This window comes from Microtus pennsylvanicus, chromosome 5 (genome assembly GCF_037038515.1).
Source record: "Microtus pennsylvanicus isolate mMicPen1 chromosome 5, mMicPen1.hap1, whole genome shotgun sequence".
In the NCBI taxonomy this organism is placed as follows: domain Eukaryota; kingdom Metazoa; phylum Chordata; class Mammalia; order Rodentia; family Cricetidae; genus Microtus; species Microtus pennsylvanicus.
The window spans coordinates 42,495,870-42,509,361 of record NC_134583.1 but is presented as its reverse complement, the minus strand read 5'-3'; the positions used below and the strand labels follow the sequence as shown (position 1 = coordinate 42,509,361).

Genomic DNA, 13,492 nt, shown 5'->3' with positions numbered 1-13,492 from the left:
AGACGCTGGCCCAAGCCAAATGAAAATAATAGAAGGGGAAGTGTGAGCAGATGAGGAGGGGAGAGAGCAGAAGAGAGGACAAAAAGGAGAAGGGATGTGGAAGGGAGGGAAGAGGAGAGGAGAGCCCAGGCACACTCAGCAAGCATGTGTAAGCTCAGAGCCGTGGTGAGAGGGAACTGGGTTCGGCAGCAAACCTGGGGAAAACATAAAAGAAACTCAGAGGCTAAGAGAACAAGGTCGTTGTGGATTCACTGCCTTCTGGGCCCTGAGCAGCAGTGACTCATCCTCTTCAGATTAGCCTTTGTCCAGCTCTTGGTTTTAAGGGGCTGTTTACACCGAATGTCACTATCTCATGGGGGGGGGGGGCAACAACAAAAATCCCTCACCCTAAACTTGACAAAAGTGATGTGGGAAATAGTTAATGATACCATCAAGGTTTGTGGGGGAGAGGAGCATGGAAAGGATCCTACCAAGTAAGGGCCACAAGAGGGGAGGAGGCCTTCATGGAGGGAGGAATTAAGAAAATATTTCATATTGAAGAAGAGGGGAATCCTGGGGATGAAAGATTTAAGAGGGTATGAAAGTGGGGTAATGGGGGTGAGGAGGAGGTGGGGTTGGGATAACACAACTAAGGAAGAATAAAACAGCTTTATAGAACCCCGGGACTTGATACGTTAATTTTAAAATATAATTTTGGAAATTGTTTATTTTATGTGTATATGAGTGTTTTTCTTGCGTGTATGAATGTGCACTGTGTGTATGCATGATGCCCACAGAGGCCAGAAGACAGTAATAGATCCCCTGGAGCTGGAGTTACAGATGGTTATGAGTCAGCATGTGGGTGCTGGGAACAGAACCCTGGTTCTCTGCAAGACCAGCAAGTGCTCTGAACCACTGCGGCATCTTTCTGCCCCTGTTTTTAAGGAGTTTGATGCCAGGCGTGATGCTGCACGCCTTTCATCTCAGAACTCGGGAGGCAGAGGCAGATGGATCTCTGTGAGTTCAAGGCCAGTCCAGTCTACACAGCTGGTTCCAGACCAGTCAGGGCTACATAGTGTGAGCCTGTGTCAAAAGGGGGTGGGGTGGGTGTGGAATGAAGGAACCCTACATCGGTGAACAATCCTGTTCCCAAGAGATAGTAATAATTAAGTTAAAATCTTAGAGCCAGGCCTGGGGTACCACCTTTGATTTGGGAGGGGTCAGGGAGGCCCCAGAACCCCCAGCACATCACAGGGTATACCATTTCTCTTGGTTTTCCATCATAACTAAGGTTGAGATCCCACTGCTGAGGACAGCACACATTTTGGTTACAGGACATAGAGAAATTGACCTAGAACAGACTTGGAAGCTTCCTCCCTGTTGGCTAGCTCTCACAGTGCCAGAATGTATTCAGATACAGGCCACTTGGGGAGAAAAGATATCAATAGTTTACTTAGCACAGACCCTGCACGCTACAACACCAATTTGCCAGGTAAGATGTGGCCTCTGGTGCATAATGGCATGAATGTTGTGGGGTAGCCAACTGCTTTCTGACGGCTTCGAGGCCAGCTCCACGGTAGGGCATTCATGTTGGACACTGTATAATTTGTTCAAAAGCCCATGGTCAGAGGCCACAGGGAACAACCTAGTACGGCTGTTTTGTTAAGTGAGCATATATCAAGCTGCCGTCGAAATATCTATGCTTATATGTATAGATTTGTGTTGCTCCCAGCCTCGGTCAGAGAGGCTTTCCTTTAGTGTAGGGACACAGAACTGTCAAAGAGCCAAAAGGAAGTGGCAGTAACTGCTTAGCCCTAAGTGGTGCCTCAAACAACATCTGCCCCCAAGGCCCAAGAACATGGCAGAAAAGAGAATGCAAGAAAGAAGTAAAAGCCGGAGGCTGTGAATGCTGTCTCTAGCCATGACAAGGCCCATGGTTTACAGCAGCAGTGGTCACCTACACAAAAGCAACCAATCAAGCCATGTGTGTGCACATGTGTGTGTGCACATGTGTGTGCACATGTGTGTGCACATGTGTGTGTGCACGTGTGTGTGTGTGCGTGTCCTACCAAGTCTTGGGAAGCTCTCTGAAAGAGGGGAGACCAATATCAGAGAAAAGGACAGGAATCATCAAGGAAAGTTTTCCCCTAACCGGAATGGTCTGTTCCCCAGTTGTGGGAGCCACCGTGGGAGCCAAGTGACTGAGTCTGACTTTGGTAGTCCAGGCCAAGAGTGAGTGATTTCCCGGGGTGCAGCATGAATGGGCTGATCAAGAGGTGTTGCAACTAAAGAACCCTGCTGCCCACAACAGCACCTAGTGACCATCAAAACTGAGTGGGGTTGAAATAGTTAATTATCACTCATAATGAGTCAAGGCTCAAGGCCCATCAGAAGCCAAAAGTGAGTTCGCACTGGTGTGTGGCAGTGGTGAGAAGGCTGGGCCAGAGTCCCTAACCCTTCAGCATCACGAGGGATCCACCCTTACTGACTCATCTCCCAAAAAGGCCCAAAGCCGGGGCTCAGGACCACAAGGATGGAGGTCTCAGGCCAGGGGGAAGCTCTCCAAGAGAGAACTTAGAATGAACTTTGCATTGCAGGGATCACGGTGTAAATCAGGAGGTGAAGAACAGTGACCCAACTTTGCTCCCAGAGTTGGGGAGTGTGGTCCATGAGTAAAATTTGATGGGTGTCACAAGAGTGGAAAGCACAGGCAGCGTGAAGCAGGGAGGGCTGTCCCTAAAGGAGGACTGGGGGCATCAGAGAAAAAAGATGTCAGCTCAGGCCTGTAAACCAGGGTAGCACTGGCATGACCCCTCTGACCTACCTAGGCACCTTACATGTCTTCAACCACCCCTCAGGGGGACTTCTTACCTCACACCCTCTTTCTGACTCCTAAAGCATGTAAGCCCAGAATAACTGTCACCTGACCTCACTGAGGCCTTCCCCTACTTCCTGATGGGAGCAAGGATTCCATGTCTACCTCTCTATCATCAGACTTTTTCTCCTGCCCCAGAGCCCTGTACCTGTCACCCCATCCCTGTCGAGCCGAGGTCAACCCCGGTGTCACTGTGCAGGAAGCATTTTGGTCAACCACTCCATTGCTCACAGATGGGCACACCTGTCCTTAACAGGGCAGGGCAAGGACCATCTGATCCATCTCGATGGCCTGAGTGAAGGACACAGGTAGAGTACCCTGGTCATCATCAAAGATGGTTGAAAGGCTCGGGCAGGTGACACAGTCGGATACAGAGCCCAAGGCTGGATACTAAGAACATTCTCCACAGCCCCCTCCCAGAGCTGCACAGAGACAAGGAGCAACAGGCAGGGCAGGAAGACGTTCTCAGTCTGACAGCAGCCAACTATGGGCATATGGGTACCCTCAGGAAACACCCAGAAGGCCAAAGCCAGTGTGAGATCAGGCAAGTGAAGGCTGGACCTAGTTTTGCTACTGACTCTGAGATCAGCTGTGTGACATGGGCAAGTCTCTGCCCTCTCTGGACTTTGTTTTCCCATTCATTTGTCCCTTCAGATTCAAGTTCAATCCTTTCCTGCTGGAAGGCTGGCTTCTAGTGGCAGCTTCATCTGGGCTTGTTACACACACACACATACACACACACATACACACACACACAAACCACACCACATACACACACACACAAACCACACCACATACACACACACACCACACCACATACACACACACCACACCACACCACACACCACACACACACATACACACACACATACACACACACACCACACCACACACCACACACACACACATCACACACACCACACCACATACACACACATACACACACACACACACCACACCACATACACACACATACACACACACACCACACCACACACCACACACACACACACATACACACACACACCACACCACACACCACACACACACACATCACACACACCACACCACATACACACACACACACCACACCACATACACACACATACACACACACACCACACACCACACCACATACACACACATACACACACACATACACACACACACCACACACACACACATCACACACACCACACCACATACACACACATACACACACACACCACACCACACACCACACCCACACACACATCACACACACCACACCACATACACACACACACACACACCACACCACACACCACACCACACACCACACACCACACACACCACACCACACACACCACACACCACACCACATACACACACACACACACCACACCACACACCACACACCACACCACATACACACACACACACACCACACACCACACCACACACACACACACACACACACAAACCACACCACATACACACACACACCACACCACATACACACACATACACACACACACCACACCACACACCACACACACACACACACACACCAATTCCAGATAAGCTCTGCTAATGTAGGTGGGGTGCCAGCAGGAGAGCCTGCCTGGGGTTTACTCCCCAGCAACTCACTCCCACAGGGCAGCCCCTTCTCCAGGCCTAGACTCTGGCTCTCCAGTACCTCAACAGCCCCTCTTCACTCAGGAAGCCTTGCCTCATCCCACAGCCTGCAGGGAAATAGCCGGAGAGGCATTTGTCTTGTTCTCTTCTACACAATGGCACTAGCTCCTTGAAGGCTCGTTGAGGTGATTAAACAGGGCCATTTCTAAGGCTTTGTACAGCACTTTGGCAACATCCCTTCTCTCTGCAGGCTATTGTGTCACATGCCTAAGACACCAGCACCCAGAGGTTGTGGCAATGGGAAGAGCAAGAGTTCAAGTTATCCTTGCTACACAGTGACTTCCAGGTTACTCCGAGACAATAAGACCCTGTCTCAAAACGACAAAAAATAAAACAAAATACATATAAACTAAAATTTTAAGTTAAACAAAAAATAAAACCTTTAGAACATTTCTTCTCTCCATCTCTGTCCCACTCAAAGCTTTAAAGTAATCCTGAATTCTCTGAGATGGGAAGGGCATGGCGTCCCTGCCTCAGCCTCACCTGTCCTGCCTCAGCTCTTTCCAGCCAAAACCTATGTCGCCCCTGCCCAACACTGCCCTCCTCCCCTTCCTTCCAAGACTTCCCCTTGTCTGACTGTTCCTTTCCCATCAGTGCAGCAACAAAGTCCTCTGAGTCACAGGTCCTCCCTGGTCTTCCTAAGCCCCCTCCCCAACTATCCTGGGTCCCAAAGCTGCAGGAAGACGGTTCTCTCCAGCACCAGGGAAGTCTTTCACCTTCTATCATCTCTAGTCTGGCCAGAAGACCTTACGTCCTTCCCCTAGCCCAGCTGCCGAAGAGCCCAGGGACCCACACCTCCCACACATCCTCCCCGGCCCTCCACACAGCTACACTCAGAGTTCACTTCAGTTTGCAGTCAAGCTCTTTGCAGGGAGAGCCCACATCAGCCTCCTGAAGCACAAGCAGGACAGACCCCATCCCAGGGCCAGGGAGAGGAGCTTTCTTCTCAAGGAGGCCCTGCCCTACCTGTCCGTACCCTGCTCTAGGGCAGAGCTGACCTTCTGAACTCCCCATAGCCTGGCACTGTCTCCACACCAAGAGCTCACGGAGAGATTGGGAGGAAGCCTGCAATGTCGAATGCTCAAAGAGGAGGCCACCCTCCCACACTCACCTACACGCAAGCTCCTCTCACAGAGTCCCCGTGTTCTGTGGAATGACAGACTTCACAAGCCCCCAGAAGGTATCGCTCAGCAAGCAGAAGCTCTGGTAGAAACTTAAGAAGCCAGAGGCCCAGAGGAGTGGAGACACTCAGGTGGAAGGCAGCCTAAGCACCACCTTGGGTCTCCTCAGGGTGCCCCAACTGCCTAAGGGGCTGAGGGAGAGGCCTTCCAGACAAGACGCACCTTTCTCTCCAGTCCAAGCCTTGTCCTTCACCCCAATCTTATTGGGATTTTAGTTTTCCCTGTTCCTCTCTGGGCTTCGGTAGTTGCTTCTATACAAGAGGACCAGGCTGGGGGCCCCTAAACCCCCTGGAGCATGGTGTGGGTGTGGTTGTCCTAGGGAGAATGGAACCTACCCTCCCTAGATATGTAGCCTCTCAACCAATAGCCAAAGATTCTGGTCACCAAACCTGACCCTGAAGACAATGGCACCATTCCTTAAGGTTCTCTGACCTGGAGAGGATCCTTTCCTTTGTGGGAAGCTCAGACTCATACGCATGGGCAGCATCACAACCACTGAAGCCTGAGTTCTCCAGGCAGCTAGGCCAAACCTTGGTGAGGCCTTGCTGAGTCAACAGGACGGCCTGAGGACCCTCCACGCACACACTTGCCAATAGATACCCACAGTTTCACTAGAACACATACGCATTATTAATACTCTGCGCATGCAAGCACACACGCACACACAACCATATACCAGTATTCAGACATGAAAATGAACACACATGCTCACACATACATACAAATATATACACACTTTTATACAAACATGAGTCCATACATTCTTCCCCTCTCTGACCAGTATACACATACCTAAGTCTGGAAGATCACAATCAAGTATGCACACACACACACATACACACACACAACTAATATCATTCTGCATTTCAGCGTCAGACAAACTTCAAGTGATATAACAAATAAAATAAAAACCAAAACCCAAGTGCACGATCACCCTAAGCCCATTTCCCACCAGCCAGACCTGGAACTGTGAGGGGAACCTTATTCATCTCTGAGCTTCCTTCATTCCTCCAGCATGTCTGGCTCTGCTATTTAGGTCCCAACTGTTCTCTGTCCTCACCCCCCACTACACCCCTGTAAGGAGGTGGGGAGCACTGGGTTAGCCCCTTGTTCAAGCTTCCCTCCTGGCCCATCCAACATCCCAGACCAGGGTGGGAATGGACTGTGTACTGAGCCCTGTTGGTCTGTGTGACATTGTAGCACAGCTCTGGTGTACATATCACTTTCCAGCCTGGGCAGAAAAGAGGAAGAGAAACAAAGTGGGTGCTTCAGAAGCTCCAGACAGCCTTTGGTCTGTCTGCTTCAATCTATCCAGTCAAGGCTTCAAGGTCACGACTTTCCCAAAGACCAGCACTGACCAGGTCTGACCTTCACTCAAAACCCTTGGGAAGCAGGAGGGGAGTCCTGGTGGATCACATCCACAGACTCTGCTTGAGGTCAGGTCTTTAAACCTGGACCGGCTCTCCCCTCCACTTAGCCTTCTGTCCCACAGAATGCAGTTCCTGCTTTCCTTGCCCCAGGTAGCTCCTGTTGCCCTGTCCTCTGGGATGCCTCATCTCTAACTTTCCTGTTCCTCAAGGCTAGGATTTTGCTGTTTGGTCCAAAAACTCATGAAAAGAGCAGGAATTTTGGGGGCCTGAGGACCCTGTGCTCCAAGCCTGCCCCCCCCATCCTGGTGGGCAAGTCAGTCCCTTCTTAAAGCCTCTGCACCCTCATTCAGAGAACAGCAGCCTCTTGGGTTTGTGGAGGGGATTAAAGAAGATCATAGCTGTGGAAACCAGGCTCAGGCAGCTGTAAACTTCCTTGTGCACGTGCAATGAGTTCTCATTATGACTTAATCCTTTGATCCCTGCTCCTACCCCCACACTCCAGCACACAGGAAGCTGGCAGGGAGTAAGAAAAGGGTAAAGGCTACTTCATCTCTGAGCTCCCCAACCCCCAACTCCTACTATGGCCTGCCAACAGCCAGCCTCAGCAGCAGGGTGTAGATTTGGCTTGAAGGAGGTTGGACAAATTATACTTACTGCAAACTCACACCAAACTACAATTCCCAGAATGACTCATAGGCTGCCGTGGGTGTGGCCATAGGCTTAACCCCTTCCTCAGTGAGCTTTTTCTTCCGTTATTCTCTCTTCAGGCCAGGCAGGTGCAGCTGCACAAGGTGGTCATATGTCCATCAGACACTCCATCTGCCCACAGAGCATATGTGAGCCTCACCGCACCCACCGCCTCCTGTCTTCCCCACACGCTGACGCTCTCTGGGCTCCTAGCCGTGGTCTAAAAGTGTAGGTGAGCGTGGGTGTTCCACAGTGGCAGCAGCGGCCTCTGCATGAACACTTGCTGTATTCCTAGGGCTACATTCTGTGCTTCTAGATTTTCCACAGCTATTCTGTGAGGACAGAAAGATTATTGCTACCACACTACCAGTCTGAGTTCAGAGTGAAGCCAAGCAACTTTCCCGGGACCACACGGATCCAGGAAAAGCCTTTGTCTGTTTGCCGCTTTTCCTTCCCTGTCTTCAAAGCTTCTTCTGGACCTGGCGTCGCCATGAGGAACATCCCAGAAGTCCCAAGCTTCACATACCTCAGGAGCACTCTTAGGGACCCCTCCCAGATAGCAAACACAGATTTCGACTTTTTCACCAAGTTCCAGCTGCCTCAAAAAAGGACAATGAGAGGGTGACTTCAGGGACTTCAGGAAGTGGGTCACATCACTAGGGAGCTGGCCTTTTCCAGGGAGTGGCAGCTGAGCAATGGGAGACAAAGGTGTGAAAAGATCCCCTTTGCTAAATATATCAGCATCCCAAGAGCACTGGGTACTGACCCTTCGAGGCCGTAGTCTTGTGGGTCAGAGATGAGGCCACTGCCAGCCTGGGTTTGGGGCGGAGGAAAGGGGAAGCCAGCGTGGAAGCAGGTGACGTCTTGTTCTCAGAGTCTAAGCTGCCCCGCACAACAGGCTGATTTGCATACGCTTTGCATTCATTTGCATGCCCCTTTCTAGCAGGGCTCACATTCTTCAAACACTGCCTTGCCCTCATTTCTAGGGTCTCTGCTTATCTTCTGAACACCCATTTCCAACCCGTATGGAGTCCTTTGACAGGCCCTGGACGGAGGCACTAGGAGCAACCAAAAATGTCACCCATTTACAGGAGTGTTTGCATGTCAGAGCCGCCTATAAGTGCTACCTGTAGTCTAGCCTCGATCCCTTGCTCCTCTTTCTGTGCTTCCCTCCCAGAATGCACTTCATACTTAGGCTACTCCGAACTCTGCTAGTCCTGCACCCCAGCCTTTGCACCCTGTGTGCTCTCTTCTCAGGTCTGCTCTTCCTTCAAGGCTGCACCAATGGCCTTGGCACAGGTGGGGAGGTGGCTCCTCCCTCCATCACGGCCATTGGCTCTGTCCATCTCCTTTTAGGGAACGCAATGCTCAGCTGGGGACCATTAACAGGAAATGAATGAATGAATGACCCTCCATCACTCGGTCCCATCTCCCTCTCTCTGGCTGATTCTGGTCACCCGAGGGAGGACCAAGGGGAGATAAAGACTTAACTCCAGTTCTTTCCCATCCTGGGACACTTCCTTCTCCATCGGCCCACTCACTCAGCCAGGAAACTCTGCAACCCTTCTGTGGTGGTGGGAAGTTCTTCTTATTGTCTATCCTCATTCCCTTTTAGGCCGTGCTTGTTTCTTTATCACGGTGTCTAAAGAAGAGTGAGTCGGGCCCTGCACTCAGCTCATGGCTCATTTCCCTCACTCCTCCAGGGATCCCGCCCCCCCCTGGACCAGCTCAGGATCAGGACAGTGACCCAAGCATGGGGAATGGACATAAAGCCAAGTCCCCAGAGGAAACAACCTTGGCTTGCTCTCAAGGACCCCAAGCAGAGAAGGATGAGTGTCTTGGGGGGTGTGCAAGTTGGGAGCTGTAGCACTGCTACAGAATGCTGTGGCACCCAAGATTTGGAGAAGACACCTTGTAGAGTAGGGTGGGGTGATGAGGCAGTCTCTGCCATGAAGGAACTCCTTGGTCGGGGTGGGTTAAGGACTCACAGGAGCCGTCACAAGGCTGCATTTGAGCCACATTCTCAATCCTGGCCCATTGGGGATCAAAACTGCAGGGTGGGTTATGGGTAGAGAGGGAAGAGACAGTCTACGAGAGCTCCCTAGGAGAGGCAGTCTATCTGAAAACCTTTCCCTAGCTCTGCTCATGGGGGTGACGTTGGAGACCCCACAGAAGCTGACCCCTTTGACTCTGTTTACCTCTTTCCATGTCCTTTCTGTCCCTTGCTACACTGAGACTTTCGTACCCTACAATCTGTACACATTGTTTCTGCTGCTCCTTCCTGGGCACAGCCTTCGAGGCCCAGTCAAACATGCCTTCCTCAGACTCTTCCCCACACAGCTCTGGGACTCCTGTCTCTCTCATACTGAGCATGCTCTGAGTGTGAGGACTGGGTCAGTGTCTCTAATCAGGCTCAGGAGTTCCTGTTGATGAATGAATGATTGAATGAGTGAAGGAACCAGGCTGAGGGTTGATATTTTACAGCCCAACCAGCAGGATCTGGGAAACGCAAGCCTGGCAGAAGTCTGTCCGCGAGTGAGACTCCAGTCCATTAAGACTGAGTGGGATACTGATGGGAGTTCTGTGCCCCCCCCCCCCCCCGTTACCATTTGGCTAGATCCCAGATAAGCCATCAGCAGTCTCTGGGGACAAGAGCTGGAGTGGGAAGCAGGAAGAGTGGCAGGAGCTGCTTGGTGGGCAGGGGGATCTGGGGCTAGGCTGTAGGGCGCATAAAGCAGTTTACTCCCAGATGAGCTGACCCACAGACTGAGCTTCTAGGTCAGTCCAAAGGGGAAGGCCACCGGGCTGCTGAGGACCAGGCTGGCAGCCAGGGGAGGCCAGCAAGAGGCAACTGATTTCTACCACTGTGCACCTCATTTAGGTGTGTTCTCTCTCTCTCTCTCTCTCTCTCTCTCTCTCTCTCTCTCTCTCTCTCTCTCTCTCTCTCGTTCCATGCTCATCTGCCGCTTGCTGACTTGGCTGACTTGGTCCCAGGCCTTATGGTTCCTTGAACTGGCCTGGTCCCTGCCCTCCTTTTCTGGACCCAGCTCCCTGAACATGCTTAGCCTCAACAGTGCCATTGAAGCAGGTTTCTAACCCAAATATAATCATATCCCTTCTCTGCCCAAATATTCATATCCCTCCCCTACATAAAACTTTCCATGGCTTTCTTGGGGCCTCCAGACAAAGCCCAAGAGATTTATAGTTCAAAGTTCTGCAAGATGTGATTCCTGCCTATCCCATCCATTTCCCATCACACACACACACACACACACACACACACACACACACACACACACACACACACAGCTTCCTCCCTGTTCTTCGGTCCAATCACACCGCACAGGCTTTGCTTAGCCAGTCCCAGGACGCACCCACCTGTTAGCATATGCTGCTCTTTAATGCTCGTTATTCTCATGCTATTTTGTGTCTGTGAGGCTTAAAGGCCCCAGAGGGCAGGGCCATTATTGCCTATTTCTTTTCTGCATCTCTCCACAGGGTATAGAATGAAGTGTCCTGGACTCACAGGGGTGGCCACACATCCAGCCACCCCCTCTCTCCCTGGGTAGGGTATAGAATGAAGTGTCCTGGACTCACAGAGGTGGCCACACATCCAGCCACCCCCTCTCTCCCTGGGTAGGGTATAGAATGAAGTGTCCTGGACTCACAGAGGTGGCCACACATCCAGCCACCCCCTCTCTCCCTGGGTAGGCCAAAGTGCCTCAACTGTGCAGTCAACCATCAAAGAAAAGAAACTCACACACATAAATGGACATAAATAGGCACACACGTGTACACCAATCACACAAAGACCAAGATGCCTACATATTCAGGCACACCAGGCCCATGATCACACACCCACACCAGAACACTTAGGCACACACACAGATCCACCTACACATACATTAGAAGCAGTTATTCAAGCATAACACACAGATGTGAATGCACACTCAAGCAAGCAAACAACATACTTACTGAGTCATTCTGACAGAGCATACGTGTTAGAATGCGGGCAGTATGCGAACGACTTTGCATGCATGCCTCCTTATATACACACCAGCCTGTGTTCACACTCAGACACAGGCAGGCTCCTCCCACAGTCACACGCTGGTGTTCACAAACCACATCCAACTCCAGGTACCCCAGGACACGCGAGACCTCTCTACACCCAGGATGTCCCTAATGCGCCACAGGTGCACGCACACGCACACACAAACGTCACCTGCCTGCCACCTTGGAATTTGGAGCTCTCACAGCTGTATCCTGGGACAGATGATTTGAGGTAAAGTTGTATAAAGTAACGTCCGGAACCCTTAATTCCTGGTTGTATGGGGCACATTACCAATAACACCAGAACCCCTGATCCTCTCTTGTCCTGGGACCACTCTTATTCATACATATCCTTATCCTATCTTTCACACGCACACCACACCCCATAGACACACTCCTGACAGAGATGGTCTCTCTCCAGGGTGCTGAACCATCCTATCTCCGCCACCAGAGCTCCCGAAAACTCCTTGGTCAAACTCCTGCACCCCACCCCAAGCATAGTTCAGGCTCCTCACCACCCATCCCCCGAGCCAGGAACGTGTCTTTAGGACCCCAGCTTCATCACCTCATGAGTGGATGCCAAGCATCCCTCCCTTACACAGAGACCCCTAACTAGGCTGCATTCCTGCAGCCAGGTCCCGCAGAAAGGATCCTCCCACGTGGCTGAGCTCCATGTCAACCTCAGTTCCTAGAGGGATTTCCCTGGCCCCATCTGTGGTACCTGTCATTGCTGCTTATCCAGACCCCAGAACCCCTTGCTAGTACTCACGGCTCAGCCGGTCGCGCTGCCGGGTACTGCTGGCTCCTGCAGAGGATGGAGTGGCCGCATGCCTGCCCCATCACTCCTCATCATCTGCCTCCCCAGCCAGACTAAAGTGGCACCTCGCCCTGCTCCCCCCGCCCCGTCCGGAGTTTTTGCTGGGGCACTCCCAGCAGGCACAGGAAGCAAGCGCAATGGCTGGTTCTTGACTCTGCTTGGGCTCAGCACCGGATCCAGCTCTGCTGCCTTGCCGGCTTCTGCTGTGCCTGCCTCCCAGGCTGTTACTGCCTCTGCCGCTAGGCTGGCTATGGGAGGAGGCTGGAGCAAGTCTGATAATGCAGAAGGGGGAGGGAGCATGGAGGAGGAACAGAGAGAGGCCCAGACAGAGAGGGAGAGGAGGAGGACGAACACACACACACACACACACACACACACACACGGAGAGACTGAGAGATACAGGGTGCACAGACAGAGAAGCATATGAAGAGAGAAGGAACCGCACCTCAGAGAGACCAAGATGGAAATAGAGACCAGAAAGGCATGCAGAAACACACAGAGAAAGAAACAAAGGGCAGGGATGATGCTGGGCACTCCAGGGACAGAGGGACACAACCCAGACTCATCCCTCGGGGTGCGAACACGCCATTGTCCTTGCTGCAGAACCAGCGGCCATCCCTCCTGGGCACCCTCACACAGTAACCTCAGCCTTGTCCCAGAACCTGCCTTTGATGACTGTTTACCTGGGCCACTGTGGGAGTTGATGCTTGAACTTCAGGAGTTGTGGGTACCCAGGCTATGGCCTGCCCCTCCCCCATCTTCAGTGGTCACTAAGCATCAGGGAGGCCCACTGAGTCTCTGTCCTGTTCCCAGAACTCTTCAGGATAAAGCTTTAGCCCAATAGAAGGGAGCGTTT

At 51.8% G+C, this 13,492-nt stretch overlaps 1 protein-coding gene across 4 annotated transcripts in view; it reads right to left on the bottom strand.

The window, feature by feature from the left end:
* Pde2a (phosphodiesterase 2A) overlaps positions 1-12,969 on the bottom strand; it is an 88,786-nt gene extending 75,817 nt beyond the window's left edge. For 2 of the 4 annotated variants that reach the window (XM_075971627.1, XM_075971628.1), the window contains exon 1: positions 12,589-12,865. Coding sequence is in view for 2 of the 4 variants with exons in the window: in XM_075971625.1 (XP_075827740.1) it covers positions 12,589-12,659 (71 nt within the window). In the remaining 2 variants the exon portion in view is untranslated. Of the gene's footprint in view, positions 1-12,588 lie in introns of all 4 variants that reach the window. The other 2 variants (XM_075971625.1, XM_075971626.1) reach the window with 2 other exon arrangements.
* Between the last annotated feature and the right edge of the window lie 523 nt (positions 12,970-13,492).